Below are 19,780 nucleotides of genomic sequence, written 5' to 3'. Positions count from 1 at the left end.
TAAACAGGAATGGTCAAATATACCTTTATCCAGGATCCAGTAACTCATTAAAAGCTACAGGGAGCGACTAGAGGCTGTTATTTTTGCAAAAGGAGGATCTACAAAATATTAATGTCACTTTTATGTTGAGATGCCCATACTTTTGCACCGCTCAAATTTTGTTTAAATGCGGATTGCACATTTTTTGCTAGTACAATAAACCTCATTTCAATCCAGAAATATTACTCAGTCCATCAGTTATTAGATATATGAAACTGAAATAGCTGTTGCAAAAACCCAAATTGTCATAAAGAAAAAAGGTTAACATTAATAGGGATGCCCAAACTTTTTCATATGACTGTATTGGTGGTCGGACAGCCCACGGATGGTCTGTATTTAACCAAGAGAGAATGTGACGCCCTGGCAAAACCAGGTAGTAACACAAATAGGCCCCCCGCATAACACCATCCCACATAGGGTTACACACAGCCGACCTGAAACCCTAGTCAACCCCCCCAGGGTAGGAAAGGCACACCAGTGGGCGGGACCAGGTGGATGGAGAACGCCCACCTAGGGGTCTGGAGAACCCGAGGCGGAAAAAAAGTCAGTGGAGTTAAGGAGAGTTCGGAGTTGAAGTTCAGGAGGAGAGGAGTGGAGTAGTGAGGAGGTGAATCTCAAGTTCAGAAAGGAAAAGCGTCGGGGTTGGAGCCACAGCGTACTGGCTAGGTGGCAGACGGTGGTCCGTGTCTGACAGGAGACGGGAAGACGGCTGCCGGGGATCCGAGGTGGACCGGGGCAGGGTTGGAGCCCGCCGGTACCGACACCGGCTTAGCTAATTAACCAATTGAGGGCAGGATTATAGGTCTTGTCCCAACCAAAGTCCCAAAAGCAGACAACAGCCCACCGCGGGGGATAGGGCATCCGCCAGGGCCGATAGATCCCACGGGCCAGCGTCAGCGGGCACGGCTTCCAACAAAAGGACCGGGAGCGGACTCCCGTGTTTCACACCGGGAAGTCCACCACACAAAACACAGAGTGCAGAGGAAAGTGACACAGACCATCAGCCCGGGTGTGGGACCAGATACACCCGACCATGGCGACCGGCCACCAGCACCTTGGCTTACCATTGTACTTGTGTGATTAATTTAATCGTGAGTAAACTAACATCCTCCGGTCTGACTGGGCGCGCCGGCCCATGCAGTCACCCTCCTCAGCATAGAGACACTGGGCCCCAGGGCTTCCATCCCTACCCACGGAGGGGTTAACATCCAGCTGCCATCCCATCGCCCCCGGGTGCCCCACAAAAGCAGCGGTGGTGCCACACTTCACCACCACCGTGGGTGACGTCACAGACAGTTTACGGCAACTCCCGTACAAATACGTCCCCCTTAATTTGAAATGTCCGCGCAACCCCCGGGTCCGGTAGAATCCCTCGAGCCACACTGCGGATCCGGATCCGAGCAGCCCGGCTGCTGGCATGGGGGTGGCACACAAACATTATACTAAATAAAAGGGATATATAGAGGATCCCACTGAGGTATCTGGGGTCCACAGGAGGTGTTAACGCTAAGGGCCACACTACAACTATATGCAAAAAAAGCAGGAGTCCCCACACAGCCTCCTATACACAACAGGAGCCCCCACACAGCCTCCTATATACAGCAGAAGCCCCAATAAAGCCTCCTACACACAACAGAAGCCCCACACAGCCTCCTATGCACAGCAGGAACCCCCACACAGCCTACCACGCATGGCAGGAGCCCACACACAGCCTGCCACACATGGCAGCAGCCCCCACACAGCAAGAACCCCCACACAACCTAATACACACAGCAAGAGCCCCCCACACAGCCTCCTACACACAGCAGGAGTCCCCACACAGTCTCCTATACACAGCAGGAGCCCCTTCACAGCCTCTTACGCACAGCAGAAGCCCTTACACAGCCTCCTTCACACAGCAGGAACCCCCATACAGCCTCCCATGCAAGGTAGGAGCCCCCTCACAGCAAGAGCCCCCACACAGCCTCCCACGCATGGCAGCAGCCCCCACACATCAAGAGCCACCACACAACCTCCTACACACAGCAAGAGCCCCCCACACAGCCTCCTACATACAGCAGGAGCCCCCACACAGTCTCCTACACACAGCAGGACTCCCTTCACATCCTCTTATGCACAGCAGAAGCTCTCACACAGCCTCCTTCACAGAGCTGGAACCCCCACACAGCCTGTCATGCAAGGTAGGAGCCCCCACACAGCAAGAGCCTCCCACGCATGGCAGGAGCCCCCACACAGCAAGAGCCCCCACTCAAGCTCCTACACACTGCAAGAACCCCACACACAGCCTCCTACACACAGCAGGAGCCCCTTCACAGCCTCTTATGCACAGCATAAGCCCCCACACAGCCTCCTTCACACAGCAGGAACCCCCACACAGCCTCCCACGCATGGCAGGAGCCCCCACACAGCAAAATCCCCCACACAGCCTCCTACACACAGCAGGAGCCCCTACACAGCCTCCTATGCCCATCAGGAACTACCACACAGCCTCCTACACATAGCAGGAGTCCCCATACAGCCTCCTACACACAGGAGGAGCCCCCACACAATCTCCTACACACAGCAGAAGCCCCCACACAGCCTCCCACACACAAAGCCTCCTACTCACAGCAAGAGCCTACATAGCCTCCTATACACAGCAGGAGCCTCCAACACAGCCTGCTATACACAGCAGGAGCCCCCACTCAGCCTCCCTTGCACAGCAGGAGACCCCACACAGCCTCCCACGTACATCAGGAGCCACCACACAGCCTTCCACGTATAGCAGGAGACCCAACACAGCCTCCCATGTACATCAGGAGCCACCACACAGCCTCCTACACACAGCAGTAGCCCCCATACAGCCCCCTACACACAGCAGAAGCCCCGACACAGCAGAAGCTGCCACACACAGCCTCGTACACACAGCAAGAGCCCCCACACAGTTTCCTATACACAGCAGGGGCCCCAAACAGCCTGGTATACACAGCAGAAGCACCCACACAGCAGAAGCTCCCACACACAGCCTTATACACACAGCAGGAGCCCACACACAGCTTCATACACAAAGAAGGAGCCCCCAAACAGCCAGCTATACACAGCAGGAGCCCCCACACAGCCTTCCATGGACAACAGGTGCATCTGCTGTGCTCTGACCATAGAAACTGCTTATAAAGATCTACTGAACTCCTGTAGGCTAGGAAGGAGAAAGGCTTCTGCTGCTATACACAGCAGGGGCCTCTATATAGCATCCTATATACAGCACTGGTCCCCAAATAGCCTCCTATATACAGCAGGAGGCCCCACAGATCCCATATAGACATTAAAAAAAAGATTATACTCATGGACGAAGACCGGACACAGAGCCCAGAGGAGGTGAGGGAGCCCACTGCTAAAGCCTGTGTAGAGCAGGAGCAGCAATTTACTCCGAATTTTGGTTTCCCTGTGTCACCCCCCCTGCATCCTGCCGGGCGGTGCACTGTGCTACCTCACCAGTCGCACATAGCTAAGGCCGACATTAACAATAACTATGCATTTACTGTGCTTTGTGAAAAATAATGTAATTGTGAGAATAACCCTTTAATAGCCACACATAAAATCAAGGAACAAAATAACATCCAGTATCATTTGAAATGAACTGAGTGGGTGTAGGATTGCTCCATCAGTACCAATATACGCATGTATGTCCACAATGCTGAAGGAGAACACTAGCCACCAAATGACAAATATTTAAAAAAAAAAAAAAAACAATAAACAGTATATGCATCCAACATCTACGTACACATGCAGTCCTCACTACAAGGGACTAAAAGTACCACAGTAACAGACTTGAGGCAATTGAAATACTAATCAGAATAGAGATGGAACCTATCAAACTAATTACCATACCTCTAATAATTTATAAATTTAAAGAATGGCAAATATATATGTTGGATAATGTATACATAAAAGTTGTGGATAGAAAAAAAAACCAAATATAAATAAGCAATATAACACCTAGATATTGAGCAATCAGAAAGCTGTGGAAGTTCTTCAAAAGCGTAATTTATTATAATATATAAAAATAATAATTATACAGGGATAAAGTGCAAAACACACCAAGATACAATTATTTGTAAATCAATATTTATTATATATACTATAATGCCCAAATGTCACTAATATAACAGAATTGACACACAAATTGCTGGTGCAAAAGACATGATTAGTTTGTAATAGTAATGATTGTAGGGCAAACTTTTTCAGTAATTGATGTATATTTATTATATGAGTATGCTTATATACAGTGCCTACAAGTAGTATTCAACCCCCTGCAGATTTAGCAGGTTTCATAAGATGCAAATAAGTTAGAGCCTGCAAACTTCAAACAAGAGCAGGATTTATTAACAGATGCATAAATCTTACACACCAACAAGTTATGTTGCTCAGTTAAATTTTAATACATTTTCAACATAAAAGTGTGGGTCAATTATTATTCAACCCCTAGGTTTAATATTTTGTGGAATAACCTTTGTTTGCAATTACAGCTAATAATCGTCTTTTATAAGACCTGATCAGGCTGGCACAGGTCTCTGGAGTTATCTTGGCCCACTCCTCCATGCAGATCTTCTCCAAGTTATCTAGGTTCTTTGGGTGTCTCATGTGGACTTTAATCTTGAGCTCCTTCCACAAGTTTTCAATTGGGTTAAGGTCAGGAGACTGACTAGGCCACTGCAACACTTTGATTTTTTCCCTCTTGAACCGGGCCTTGGTTTTCTTGGCTGTGTGCTTTGGGTTGTTATCTTGTTGGAAGATGAAATGACGACCCATCTTAAGATCCTTGATGGAGGAGCGCAGGTTCTTGGCCAAAATCTCAAGGTTGCCGTGCTATCCATCTTCCCATGGATGCGGACCAGATGGCCAGGCCCCTTGGCTGAGAAACAGCCCCACAGCATGATGCTGCCACCACCATGCTTGACTGTAGGGATGGTATTCTGTCTCCAAACGTCACGTGTGTGGTTGGCACCAAAGATCTCGATCTTGGTCTCATCAGACTAGAGAACCTTGAACCAGTCTGTCTCAGAGTCCTCCAAGTGATCATGAGCAAACTGTAGACGAGCCTTGACATGACGCTTTGAAAGTAAAGGTACCTTACGGGCTCGTCTGGAACGGAGACCATTGCGGTGGAGTACGTTACTTATGGTATTGACTGAAACCAATGTCCCCACTGCCATGAGATCTTCCCGGAGCTCCTTCCTTGTTGTCCTTGGGTTAGCCTTGACTCTTCGGACAAGCCTGGCCTCAGCACGGGTGGAAACTTTCAAAGGCTGTCCAGGCCGTGGAAGGCTAACAGTAGTTCCATAAGCCTTCCACTTCCGGATGATGCTCCCAACAGTGGAGACAGGTAGGCCCAACTCCTTGGAAAGGGTTTTGTACCCCTTGCCAGCCTTGTGACCCTCCACGATCTTGTCTCTGATGGCCTTGGAATGCTCCTTTGTCTTTCCCATGTTGACCAAGTATGAGTGCTGTTCACAAGTTTGGGGAGGGTCTTAATTAGTCAAAAAAGGCTGGAAAAAGAGATAATTAATCAAAAAATGTGAAGCTCATTGTTCTTTGTGCCTGAAATACTTCTTAATACTTTAGGGGAACCAAACAGAATTCTTGTGGTTTGAGGGGTTGAATAATAAATGACCCTCTGAATAAACTTTTCACAATTTAAAAAAAAAATGAAAAAAGAAATAACATTCTTTTTTGCTGCAGTGCATTTCACACTTCCAGGCTGATCTACAGTCCAAATGTCACAATGCCAAGTTAATTCCGAATGTGTAAACCAGCTAAATCTGCAGGGGGTTGAATACTACTTGTAGGCACTGTATATATGTAGCGGTGATTATATTACATGAATGGATGAGGGGGTCGACAATGACATCATCATCACTGACTTGGTGGATGTCTTATAGGTTAAGTGCTTTAATTATTTGATGACATTAAGGCTATGTGCCCACATTGCTTTTTTATATGCTTCTTTATGGAACATAAAAAACATGTTTTGGCAGGAAAAACATGTATTTTTTATTGCGTTTGTGTGTTTTTCATATGCAGTTTTACCTGCTTTTTATTGTGCTTTTTTTTACTCATGGCAATCGAGGGGTTTCAGGCACTGTACCCCCACGATTGCCGCTGGGTCTCTGGATGATGTTACAGCAAGGACCAGACTGTCACTGCCCGGAGTGATCGCAGTGTTCAGTAGGCAGGGAGAGGAATCACTTACCTCTCACTGGCGATCGGGATCACTGCCATGGCAACCCTGGGTTGTCTCCATGACAACCCCGGGTTACTGAGCTGCGGAGAGCTTCACACACTATACTGTATGCATGGTGTATGAGGCAAAGTGCTGCACTATAATACACTGCAGTGATAAAGAATTGCAGTGGATTATAGAAACACAAAAAAAGGCAGAAACAATTGACATGCTGCCTCTCTTTTCAGCAACAAAATCTGCAAGAATAAAAGAAGCAGTGTCAGGATTCTCAGACTTTGCTGAGATGCTTTTTCCGGTCTTTTAGTGATAAAAAAAAAAGCAAGGAAAAATGCAAAAAAAACCCAAAACGCCACATGGGCATGTCTTTACACTTTTTTTGCCCTAGATAATTGCTTCTTACCTACAGCAAAGTTGGGCAGCAGTTGTACATCACTCGGGCCAAAAAATAATACTCTACCAGGATACAGCTAAACCCCCACTGAGTGGAGGCATCACAGGTGCAGGAGGAGCAAATCACACACAGACACTTCCAATAAATGGAGGGGGCGATTGCTGGATGATAAAATTGCAAACTGATGGCTTGCATAGAGCGCTGTTCACACATGCAGATAACACAGTCACAAGCCCGCAGCCTATTAGGTGACACCCATACTATTAGATCAGGTGGGCTGCCAAGAAGTACTCCATCTTTCCACTTAGTGGGGGTTTAGCTGTATCCTGCTAGAGTATTAGCTTTTGGCCAGGGCGATGTACACACTGCAGCCCATCTTTGCTGTAAGTAATACTTAATTTTTGGAGGATATTTATGCCTGTTTTTGTTCCTATTTTTATATTTAGTGTAGGGATCTGCAAGCATAAGGTTCCTGTGACAAGGGTTGTAGGCTTCCGTTTTATGGCCATAACACCAACTAAAACCTATTATTTTTTGTACAGGATACAGCCAGACCCCTTTCTGTTAGGTCTTGCATATTAGAGTTCCTGTCCCTGTATGGTGCACAGATGGAGTACGGCTTGGGAGCCCACCTGATCTAATAGTATGGGTGTCACCTAATAAGCTGCAGGCTTGTGACTGTGCATGTGTGAACAGCGCTCTATGCAAGCCATCAGTGTGCAGTTTTATCATCCAGCAATCGCCCCCTCCATTTTTTGGAAGTGTGTGTGATTTGTTCCTCCTGCATCTGTGATGCCTCCAATTAGTGGGGGTTTAGCTGTATCCTGCTGGATTAGTAGTTTTTGGCCTGGGAGATGTACAACTGCAGCCCATTTTTGCTGTAAGTAATACTTAATTTTCAGAGGATATTTAGTCGTAGATAATTTCTTCTAAGAGTGCTGAATGACTACAGTCTCCACCAGAGGGAGCATGGAAATTATTATCTTATGACACTGTCCAAACTGAAGGCTGGACATGTACTTTCGGCACTATGAGGATAACAGAATTCTAGGAAGCAGTTTCTTCATTGAGCTCCCACGTAATCTTCATTGGCAGATCTCCAATCTTCTCTTTGTATACTTTATCAAACATCTCATTTTGTGCCACCGTCATTAGATTTTTCCAGTCACCAATAATTCCTGGTAATAAGAAGAGAAAAAGCTGAGCCACTATCTTTATGGACAATGAACTATGTAGATAAGAATATGCAAAAAAAATCAATTGATGGTATGTTTTCGTGCCAAAATCTTTCATATTTTTCTGTTGACAGAGTTGTCAGGCAACTTTGTATACACCTTTCCCCATAAATACGCTGTTCCAGAAGTGATGCCAGTGGTTATCTGATGCAGTCACAAGCCAAAACCATGTCATTGCGTGCAACCTAAAGTACTATTTTTTTTATTTGCGGCTTGTTGTTTTTTTTCTTTTAATTTTTGAACAACCTCTCTTTTACTTTACCTTTTCGTAGAAAAGCGCCTTTATTTTTGTCTAACATGTTGTTTGGAATAAATTCATAATTAGCAAGAGAATCATGCTTCATGTTCTTAAAAGTAGCTTTTTCCACCACGATGTCTATTGCTTTATCATCGAGGCTTATGTCCAGAAATTTGCAGATTTTCAGAACATTAGATCGAAGGTCCTAAAATAAGCACAAAAAATAACCAAGAACAAAACGTCAATATTGAAAACTTGTTCAGAATCAATAATTTGAACATTTCTCTAATTAATATCAGTTCTGCAGGGATAAGGGTAAGCATGATGGCTTTAAAGGAGTTGTCCACTACTTGGATAACCACTTCTCATTTTCCATGTTCGCCCCCATAACATTAACACAGCCTAAACTCACCTCTGGTGCCGCTGCGGTTCCAGGGGTGTTGGAAATCGCCTTTTCGGGGCCCATGTGACATTGTTATGACTTATGAGTGTGACGCCCTGGCCTATCAGGTGGTCGCAGGGTATTGTGCAATCTTCCCTTCAGCACAGTATCCAATCCTTCTTGGTTATGGATCCCTAGCCTATGGTGTTGCCAAGAACAAGCTAATCAAAATCCTAGAAACACTCTGCACCACACCCACCAGACACACCAGTGGACAGTCTGAAGTGAATAGGGCTGGCTACATAGGGGGTTGATGAGGGGAGGTCAGGGGTGTTAGGAGACAGTTGAGAGTTGAAGCGAGTGGTTGAGTTGTGACTCTCGTGAGGAGAGGTCAGGGAGCTCGGCTCCTCAGTTACTAGGTGGCAGACGCTGGTCTGGGCCTGGTAGGAGCTGGAACCCTGGTCGCAGGGGACTGTGTCAAGGGGCACGGAACTGCCGAGCAGAGCAGCTGGCAGCCTTGAGCTTTCTCCGGGCAGGGCCAGGGGACGACGGGGTACATGGACCCTAGGCCGGAAAGTAGCTTCACACGTCATGGTAATTTACCCGACGAGGACGAGGCCTTCAAGCCTCGCACTCCACCTGCTCCAAAATCGGAGTACTAGCGCAAAGAGAGGGTTAGGACCTTCCCACTATTCAGTCCAGAAAATCCCAAGCGTGAACCCTGAGAGCAAGCTCACTCCGTTAGCCATATGGGTGAGCGGGACCCATTCAGTTCCAAGCTGAAAGGAACCAACTGTAGAACAAGGTGCCAAAATCAAGGTCACAGGCTAATCGGCAATATCATGGTCACGGGATCCCGGAGTGCTCCCTCCTGGCTACAGAGGTGCTACGAATTCTGGTTTACAAGTTGTCGGTGTCAGCGTTATTGGATTGAGTGAGTACGCAGTGACCCCTTTCCTCCCCAATGGGACTCCCAGCTCTCCCTCGCCAAGCCCCGGGGCACCATCTCCCTACCCACGGAGGGGTTAAATATCCAGCTGCCATTCCACTGCCACCGGGCGCCTTTCACAGCAGCAGTGGTATCCCACCTTACCACATACCGTGGATGGCGTCACGAACTACAATCACAAACTCCCCTGTAAATACCTACTTTTATTTCGGGTGTCCGTGCGACCCCCTCCTCTCGGGTCCTTGCTGTAAAATCCTCCTCCAGCATCTTCTATAATGTGCGCCCTTTTCTTTACTTTAATTTCGCGCCACACCGCTATTCCTGTTGTCGGCGCATGCAATTGACGCAGTGATTCTGTCTTCATTAAAATGGTGCCGGAGTCCGCGCATGCACAACCGTGATCTCTGGCGCCATTTTATTGAAGACACTGCAGTGACGACTATGAGAGGCATCGACGAGTACGCAGATTTTTTTTTTACCTCTGCGCACACGCCCTTACTACTTATAGTCATTATGGCAGTGTCTTCAATAAAATGGCACTGTAGATCGCGGCTGCGCATGCCTGGACTCTGGCAAAATTTTAATATAGACAGAATCACTGTCAATGCGCATGCGCCGCCAACAACAGCAATGGCGGCGTGAGATTCAAATAAAGAATAGGGGGCACATCATAGGGAAAGCTGGAGGAGGACTTTACAGTAAGTACTCGACTCTGAAAGGCCCGTTCCGTTGCACCTGTGAATTAAAGTGCAGTGCATTTTTGTAACTTTGATTAAAGATATTTCTGCAACCAAGTATCAGATCTCTCTACAACAGGTATGCTTGGATTCAGGTACCTAGTGCTAGTATGGTACTGACTTAAGTTCATATTGCAAAATCCTGGGGGTTGGTCCTCTTAAAATGGAATCTGTCAACAGGTTATTGTTATGTAAGCTCAAGAAAGCATACCGCAAGGGATAAAACATAGAATTCAGGGATGCTTGTTTTGTCAAGGTCCAACCTGTTTCCAAGGAATGTTTGGTTTAAGCAGCATGACTTAGCATTACTCAAACTATATTGCCATGCTCATGGCAGTCCGGCATGCCCCCTCCTCTGACACCTCACTGTGAATGAACAATCTCTACAGAGATCCTGGTGTGGTCAGGAGAAGCTCTTACAGCTCTACTAGATGGCTAAATCTAAATAGTATGATTGTGCCAGAATGGCTGCATTCCGTAATTTAAGTGATACATTGTTGGATTCAGGATCTCTTTGCCTACATCATGCTGCATAACACACTATAAAGAAAAAGACATGGATCGCACATCCCAAAAATACAATGATCTAAAGCCGCTAGGCAAAAAATTAAATAGAACATGAGGTTCTTTTGTTACTATTCTGATCAGATTGTATTAAGCCCACTGCCACGTCACGGCAAACCTCTTGAGTGGGTCCCTAACCTGACCCTTTTTGTGCGGCACTGTGCACTAACCACCGCCGCAGCGACAAAGCGCCAGCAGGGCGAGCGACCCGGTGCCTCACAGCACCCATGCTGCAAGGTGAAGCCCCCAAGGCTCCAGGCCGCGCCGCCCCACTGACACGACACCACCACAACAGCAGCCATTATGTTGCCTACATCATGCTGCTCTTAAGGCCCAGTCACACACAACGACTTACCAGTGATCCCGAAAACGATGCGACCTGATAGAGATTGCTGGTAAGTCGCTGGGAGGTCGCAGGTGAGATGTCACACAGTCAGATCTTACCAGCGATGCAGGAACAATACAGGTCGCAGTAGCGACCTGTATAACGATTTCAGCAGTCACCGTGACCCTGTCACACAGTGTCACACACAGCGATGTGTCCTGCCCAGCAGGACATCACCTTTGAAGAAAATGGCCTGGGCCATTCTGCAACGACTAGAGATCTCACAGCAGGGGCCTGATCGCTTGTAGGTGCAGCACCCTGGGATATGCTACCCCAGTGATCTGCAGGATCCTAAGGCTTTCTGGAACACCCTATGCTGACAACCCACACCTCACACACAGGTAGGGGCACATTCCCTGAGACCTGGGCGCAGCATGTAGAGGGTTAACAGTGGTCATATGTGAGAACCAATCCCTTAGCTGTTAGCCTGGGAAAGGGGTGTGGCTTGTGGGAAGCAACAGGTGTTGCTAGGCAGAGTTGGGAGAGAGGAAAAACGACAGTTGAAGGAGTGACAGTTGAAAGGAGCCAGTGAGTGAGAGGGGTGTGAGGATTGTGAGGAGACCCCCAAAAGGCAACTAGGAGGTAGTAGCCTGAGGGTAGAAAGATCCCAGGCACTACGCACGAGGGGGTACTGGACCCCAGAGTAGACGACAGCTGCAGGCGGTCTGCTGATCCAGCCGTGTGTGGTGACTTCTAGGGTACCACACCACCCATAGGCTCAGGGACACAGCCTCATATATAGGACCCGGGAGAGGGCACAGAGAAGTAGCCTACCCCACAAGGGACCGCGAGGTCTGTCATACTGGGCCCGGAAAACAAAGGAGCGGAGCGCCGCAGGTCACCAACAGCTTCAGGCAAGGGGACCATCAGCTCTGCATGTGCATGGAAGGCTCAACTGGGACTCACGTCAGCAGCGGGACAAAGGAAAGTCGGTTGAGCAGCCGTGCCAAACTGCACTTGCAACATCAAGTGAGTAAATACCAGTTAATCTGCAAGAACTGTGTCGTGTCTATTACTGGCGAACCACAAGGTGCAGCACACCTACATGGGACTTAAGCCCCTACTGGCGGAGGGCGCGAACACACTTGCTGCTATACCATCTGTCCCTAAAACCACAGCAGCGGCGGGAAATCTTACTACCGCAACCCGCCAGTGGCGTCACAAGTGACATACAAAATAACCCTGTTACTGAGCGCCCCCAGGTAACGGAACCGGGCACGGCCACCTGTGACGGCGATCCTCATTATCCACCACCCAGAACCGAGTATCCCAAGGGCCTGGGGTGTGGCAGCGCTCTACATAGGTGTCACACATAACAAGATTGCTAACGGGATCGCTACTGTGTCACGAAAACCAAGACTCAGCTGCGATCTCGCTAGCGATCTCATTATGTGTGACGGTACCTTTAGATGAGGTAGCAAAAACCTGCTGACAGATTCCCTTTAAGGGAAAGGGTCATCTGAATTTGACATTTTGTTCAGGGAATTATATTAAATGTATTTTTTTCTATTTATAGTAGCTAGTGTGATAATTGCAAGATTTATGTATATATAGAAAACAAATCATAAATTTTGCAATTATTAGACATGTATACAGTAGATAAATATATTGTGCAGCAAAAATATGCGGCAGGAAAACAATATAACTCATTGTGGAAACTCAACCTCAATCTCCTTTCCAATTCATTTGGGGCTGCACATTTAGGACATTAGAGTTAGGAACCATCCGTCTGAGGAGCACTTTGTTGTTGTTAGATGGCTTTTATGCTTTGAGAAAAAAAATGTTAACTAGGTACCTTACGTTTTATGCATGTATAGCAACGAGTTCATGTATTCATTAATTGCAGTATGCGGATATACAGTGTATATATACAGAGCCTAGAAAAAGTATTCATACCCCGTGAACTTTTGTACATTTTTTGATGTTACTCCAACAAAACACAAAATATCAAGTATTTATGAAATATAAAGGAAATGATACTTGGTTTTCTAAATATTTTAAAAATCTAATCTAAAAATTGCGACATTTATATTCAGCCCTTCTGAATCAATACTTTGTAGGATCACCTTTTGCTGCAATTATGTCTGCAACTATTTTGGGGTATGTCTATACCACCTTTACACAGGGCTGGATTAAGGTAGGTGGGGGCCCCTGGGCAGAAAATCTGGTGGGGGCCCCATAACATTAACATTTTTAGCCATAACAGTAGAGCACGAACTGTAGCATTTAGACATAAATCCAATGAACATGTATCTTATCCTGTTCTGCCACATTCAGATTTACAGTACTACAATACAGACACAGTCCAGGATCACTCACAGCTGTCCCCTTACACACAGAAAGATCGAGGATCGCGCTGTTCCCCGCCGCCATCGGTAGCCACTTGACACGATCACGGGAAGTCGATGGTTGCTATGGTAGCGGCGGGCAATATAATGACCCCTGTTGCTATCATGACATATTTTCTGTCACAGTCAATAGAGCGCCGACTCACACAGGAATGCTGTATTTCTGCTAATCAGAGCTGTACAGCTCTGATCAACAGGGATGCACAAGTGATCAGACTGCTGATCCTTATAGCTCTCAAGGGGACTAGTAAAATAAATACAAAATGTAAAAAAATAAATAAAAAAAGTTCAAATCACGCCTCACTCGCCCCACTGAAAATAAAACAGTTAAAAAATATACACATATTTGATATCTCCGAGTTCAGAAATGCCCGATCATTAAAAATATAAAATCAATTAATCAGATCGGTAAATGGTGTAGCGAGAAAAAAATCCAAATGTCAAAATTATGTTTTTTGGTCGCCACAAAATTTTTAAAAAGATCCAATAATGGGCGATCAAAAAGTAGCAACTACATAAAAATTGTAAAATTGAAAACACCAGCTCAAGACGCCAAAAAATTAGCAGTCACTGAGCCTCATATCCCAAAAAATTAGAACACTACGGGTTTCAAAAAATGTCACCAAAAGCACAATTCTTTTGTTTAACAAACATCTGAATTTTTTTTAACCCTCTTAGATAAAAGTAAGAGTATACCTGTTTGGTGTCTATGAACTCGGCATCATACTGACATGGTAGTTTTACAATATAGTGAACATGGTGAATAAAATAACCCAAAAACAAAGCAATTTTATCACACTTGGATTTTTTCCCTGTTTCTTAGTACAATATATGGTAAAACTGATGATTTCACTCAAAAGTACAATTTGTCACACAAAAACTAAGCCCTTATATAGCAAGATTGACGGAAAAATAAAAAAGTTACGGCTCTCAGAAGAAGGGGAGAAAAAAAAACAAACAAAAAAAAACGGAAAATCGGGGTGAAGGAGTTAAATTTTGAGTACTATAATACTATGACAAACTTTTATGAAGTCAATATGAATAACAAAACTGATAGCTGTCAGTGAATGGCACTCAGCAATACGTCTGGCACATGTACACGGAAAGAACACGTTAAACTCTGGGGGGGCATCATTTTACTGCATGGGGTGTATGTAATTATACTCCAGGAGGTGGTTATATCACAATAAGGTAGTATATGAATATACTCAAAAAGGGGATAATGATTATAGTCAAAGGGATGGGGGACATTATTCTATGATTATACTCCACTCTAGGGAGGGGGCGTTATTTTATGATTATACTCCATTAGTGAGGTGTTTTACTCTATTATATTCCAGGGGAAGGGGGGGAGCATTATTTTATGATTGATCTACAGGTGAGGGGAGTGTTATCCTATGATTATACTCCAGTGGGGGAGGGGGCATTATTATATGATTATAATCTATGTGGGGGGCATTATTATAGGATTATAATCTCTGTGGGGGCGTTATGCTATGATTATATATTAGTGTGGGGAGGGTGTTATTGTATAATTATACTCCAGTGGGGGAGGGGGCATTATTATGTGATTACAATCTAGTGGGGGAGGGGGCATTATTATATGATTATACTCCAGTGGGGGAGGGGGCATTATTATATGATTATACTCCAGTGGGGGAGGGGGCATTATTATATGATTATAATCTAGGGAAGGGGCTTAAATTCTGATGAAAAGGGAATAGTGTAATTAAGGAGGTGTAGGTAGGTTTAAACATGGGTGTCAGGGACTATACTGCAATGTAGCTCCTATGTAGGTTGTTCATAAACACTTCACCTCTTGCAGTAAAATGACCCCCCCCCCCAAACTCCAGGAACAAAATATACACCACTTGCAATAAAATGACCAGATTCAAGTTAGTCTGCAGTTAGATGTTAGCTATTAGATAGATATTCATTCATCTATGGTGCACCAACTGTTTTAAAACCAACTGATCATACATAAGTTTTATTTTGATCAAGGTGCCTGGACCACAAGTGCTCAAAATGAACATCTCAATGTCCTGAATAATATTTGCTAAAAAAATGATCAAGTCTATGTGTAGTTTAGAAGTTATTCACGTAAATCTGTGTCGCATAACGCTATACACGCGCAGAATCAAACGTACTCAATCGTCCATAAGTTTAATTTTAAAAGAGGTACCCTGGACCACAAGTACTCAAAATGAACATCTTAATGTCCTGAATAATATTTGACCGAAAATTTATCAAGTCTATGTGTAGTTTAGAAGTTATTCACGTAAATCTGTGTTACATAACGCTATACGCGCATAATGAAACGTAAACAATCGTACATAAGTTTAATTTTAAAAGAGGTACCCTGGACCACAAGTACTCAAAATGAACATCTCAATGTCCTGAATAATATTTGACCGAAAATTTATCAAGTCTATGTGTAGTTTAGAAGTTATTCACGTAAATCTGTGTTACATAACACTATACGCGCATAATCAAACGTACTCAATCGTCCATACGATTAATTTGGAAAGAGGTACCCTGGACCACAAGTACTCAAAATGAACATCTTAATGTCCTGAATAATATTTGCTAAAAAAATGATCAAGTCTATGTGTAGTTAAGAAGTTATTCACGTAAATCTCTGTTACATAATTCAATACGCGCATAATCAAACGCACTTAATCGTACATAAGTTTAATTTCAAAAGAGGTACCCTGGACAACAAGTACTCAAAATGAACATCTCAATGTCCTGAATAATATTTCATAGAAAAATTATCAAGTCTATGTGTAGTTCAGAAGTTATTCACGTAAATCTGTGTTACATAACGCTGTACGCGCATAATGAAACGTAAACAATCGTCCATAAGTTTAATTTTAAAAGAGGTACCCTGGACCACAAGTGCTCAAAATGAACATCTCAATGTCCTGAATAATATTTGATAGAAATATTATAAAGTCTATGTGTAGTTTAGAAGTTATTCACGTAAATCTATGTTATATAACGCTATACACGTGTAATCAAACGTACTCAATCGTCCATAAGTTTAATTTGAAAAGAGGTACCCTGGACCACAAGTACTCAAAATGAACATCTTAATGTCCTGAATAATATTTGACCGAAAATTTATCAAGTCTATGTGTAGTTTAGAAGTTATTCACGTAAATCTGTGTTACATAACGCTATACGCGCATAATGAAACGTAAACAATCGTACATAAGTTTAATTTTAAAAGAGGTACCCTGGACAACAAGTACTCAAAATGAACATCTCAATGTCCTGAATAATATTTGATAGAAAAATTATAAAGTCTATGTGTAGTTTAGAAGTTATTCACGCAAATCTATGTTACATAACGCTATACACGCGCAGAATCAAACGTACTCAATCGTCCATACGATTAATTTGGAAAGAGGTACCCTGGACCACAAGTACTCAAATGAACATCTTAATGTCCTGAATAATATTTGCTAAAAAAATGATCAAGTCTATGTGTAGTTAAGAAGTTATTCACGTAAATCTGTGTCACATAATTCAATACGCGCATAATCAAACGCACTTAATCGTACATAAGTTTAATTTGAAAAGAGTTACCCTGGACAACAAGTACTCAAAATGAACATCTCAATGTCCTGAATAAAATTTGCCAAAAATATAATCAAGTCTATGTGTAGTTCAGAAGTTATTCACGTAAATCTGTGTCACATAACTCTATACACGCGTAATCAAACGTACTCAATCGTTCATACGATTAATTTAAAAAGAGGTACCCTGGACCACAAGTACTCAAAATGAACATCTCAATGTCCTGAATAAAATTTGCCAAAAATATAATCAAGTCTATGTGTAGTTTAGAAGTTATTCACGTGAATCTGTGTTATATAATGCTATACGCGCAGAATCAAACGTACTCAATCGTCCATATGTTTAATTTGAAAAGAGGTACCCTGGACCACAAGTGCTCAAAATGAACATCTCAATGTCCTGAATAATATTTGAGCGAAAATTTATCAAGTCTATGTGTAGTTTAGAAGTTATTCACGTAAATCTGTGTTACATAACGCTATACGCGCATAATGAAACGATGCTGAAGTTGGTTTCTTATTCGTCCAGTTTCTTATTCGGGGCTGAAGTTGGTTTCTTATTCGTCAGTTTCTTATTCGGCAATTTAGTTTTTTCAGTTTTTTATGCATTTATCAACAAAAATAACACATCACAATAATAAAATACAATGCACTGATGTGCCCTAATATACATACACTCAAACTCAGCTGTGAAAAATATAAAACTGGCAAAAAAATGGGCATCAAAGTGGGCACCAAAGTATGTTAGTGAAAGGGTTAAATTGCTTTGGGCCACTGATCTAACACCACAAGTGCATATCTAGTGATGCCCCTAATCAAACTCAAGTGACTCCAGCCTGGCCTAAAGGGGTTCTGGGCATCAAAACTGGCATCAAACTGGGCACACAACCAATTTTCACAGATTTGAATAAGTAACTGGTGTTTTTGAGGGGTTAAATGGCTTTGGGCCACTAATCTCACACCACACTTACATACCTAGTGATGCCACACATCAAATTCAGATCACTCCAGCCTGGCCCAAACAGGTTCTGGGCATCAGAACTGGCATCAAAGTGGGCACACCGCCAATTTTCACAGATTTGAATAAGTAACTGGTGTTTTTGAGGGGTTAAATGTCTTTGGGCCACTGATCTCACACCACACTTACATACCTAGTGATACCACACATCAAATTCAGATCACTCCAGCCTGGCCCAAACAGGTTCTGGGCATCAGAACTGGCATCAATGTGGGCAAATGGCCAGTTTTCACAGATTTGAATAAGTAACTGATGTTTTTGAGGGGTTAAATGGCTTTGGGCCACTGACCTCACAACAAGTTTACATACCTAGTGATGCCGCACATCAAATTCAGATCACTCCAGTCTGGCCCAAACAGGTTCTGGGCATCAGAACTGGCATCAAAGTGGGCAAATGGCCAGTTTTCACAGATTTGAATAAGTAACTGGTGTTTTTGAGGGGTTAAATGGCTTTGGGCCACTGATCTCCCAACACATTTACATACCTAGTGATGCCACACATCAAATTCAGATCACTCCAGTCTGTTTGGGCCAGGCTGGAGTGATCTGAATTTGATGTGTGGCATCACTAGGTATGTGAATGTGTTGTGAGATCAGTGGCCCAAAGCCATTTAACCCCTCAAAAACACCAGTTGCTTATTCAAATCTGTGAAAATTGGCTGTGTGCCCAATTTGATGCCAGTTCTGATGCCCAGAACCTGTTTGGGCCAGGCTGGACTGATCTGATATTGATGTGTGGCATCACTAGGTATGTGAATGTGTTGTGAGATCAGTGGCCCAAAGCCATTTAACCCCTCAAAAACATCAGTTACTTATTCAAATCTGTGAAAACTGGCCATTTGCCCACTTTGATGCCAGTTCTGATGCCCAGAACCTGTTTGGGCCAGGCTGGGATGATCTGAATTTGATGTGTGGTACCACTAGGTATGTGAATGTGTTGTGAGATCAGTTGCCCAAAGCCATTTAACCCCTCAAAAACACCAGTTACTTACTCAAATCTTTGAAAAGTGGGTTTTGCCCACTTTGATGCCAGTTCTGATGCCCAGAACCTGTTTGGGCCAGGCTGCAGTGATCTGAATTTGATGTGTGGCATCACTAGGTATGTAAATGTGTTGTGATATCAGTGGCCCAAAGCCATTTAACCCCTCAAAAACACCAGTTACTTATTCAAATCTGTGAAAATTGGCTGTGTGCCCACTTTGATGCCAGTTCTGATGCCCACAACCTGTTTGGGCCAGGCTGGACTGATCTGATATTGATGTGTGGCATCACTAGGTATGTGAATGTGTTGTGAGATCAGTGGCCTAAAGCCATTTAACCCCTCAAAAACATCAGTTACTTATTCAAATCTCTGAAAACTGGCCATTTGCCCACTTTAATGCCAGTTCTGATGTCAGGTGAGGTTGTGACACCACTGCTGCTCTGGACGGGGATCCCGGGAGCGATGACAGGGAGCAGCGCAGTTGTTGTTTTCCCCTCCGTGGGTAGGGGGGTTGGTTGTCCCGGGGCCCGGTGAGGGAGGTGTGTGTGGCAGGTGGGTTACGGGACCTGGTGAGGTGCAGGGTCGCGGGGGCAGCGCGGTGCCGCATGGTACAGTGGTACTCACTCAGCCAATGACAAATGCAAAGTCCTTGGTAAAACACACGGCTGGATGGACGGGTCCCACTGACGGCTGCGGTGTTTTCTGCTCCCG

At 44.4% G+C, this 19,780-nt stretch overlaps 1 protein-coding gene across 2 annotated transcripts in view; it reads right to left on the bottom strand.

The window, feature by feature from the left end:
* Positions 1–7,403: 7,403 nt before the first annotated feature.
* The window catches only part of LOC142295233 (amine sulfotransferase-like), a 160,232-nt gene continuing 147,855 nt past the window's right edge, over positions 7,404–19,780 (bottom strand). For both annotated transcript variants that reach the window (XM_075338327.1, XM_075338326.1), the window contains exons 6-7: positions 8,148–8,328; positions 7,404–7,828 (exon numbers count right to left, since the gene is read on the bottom strand). In XM_075338327.1, coding sequence (XP_075194442.1) covers positions 7,698–7,828; positions 8,148–8,328 — 312 coding nt within the window. In that variant the 3' untranslated portion in view covers positions 7,404–7,697. The remainder of the gene's footprint in view (positions 7,829–8,147; positions 8,329–19,780) is intronic.

This window comes from Anomaloglossus baeobatrachus, chromosome 3 (assembly GCF_048569485.1).
Source record: "Anomaloglossus baeobatrachus isolate aAnoBae1 chromosome 3, aAnoBae1.hap1, whole genome shotgun sequence".
In the NCBI taxonomy this organism is placed as follows: domain Eukaryota; kingdom Metazoa; phylum Chordata; class Amphibia; order Anura; family Aromobatidae; genus Anomaloglossus; species Anomaloglossus baeobatrachus.
Note: the sequence above shows the minus strand (reverse complement) of the source record. Positions and strands in the feature narration are given on the sequence as shown.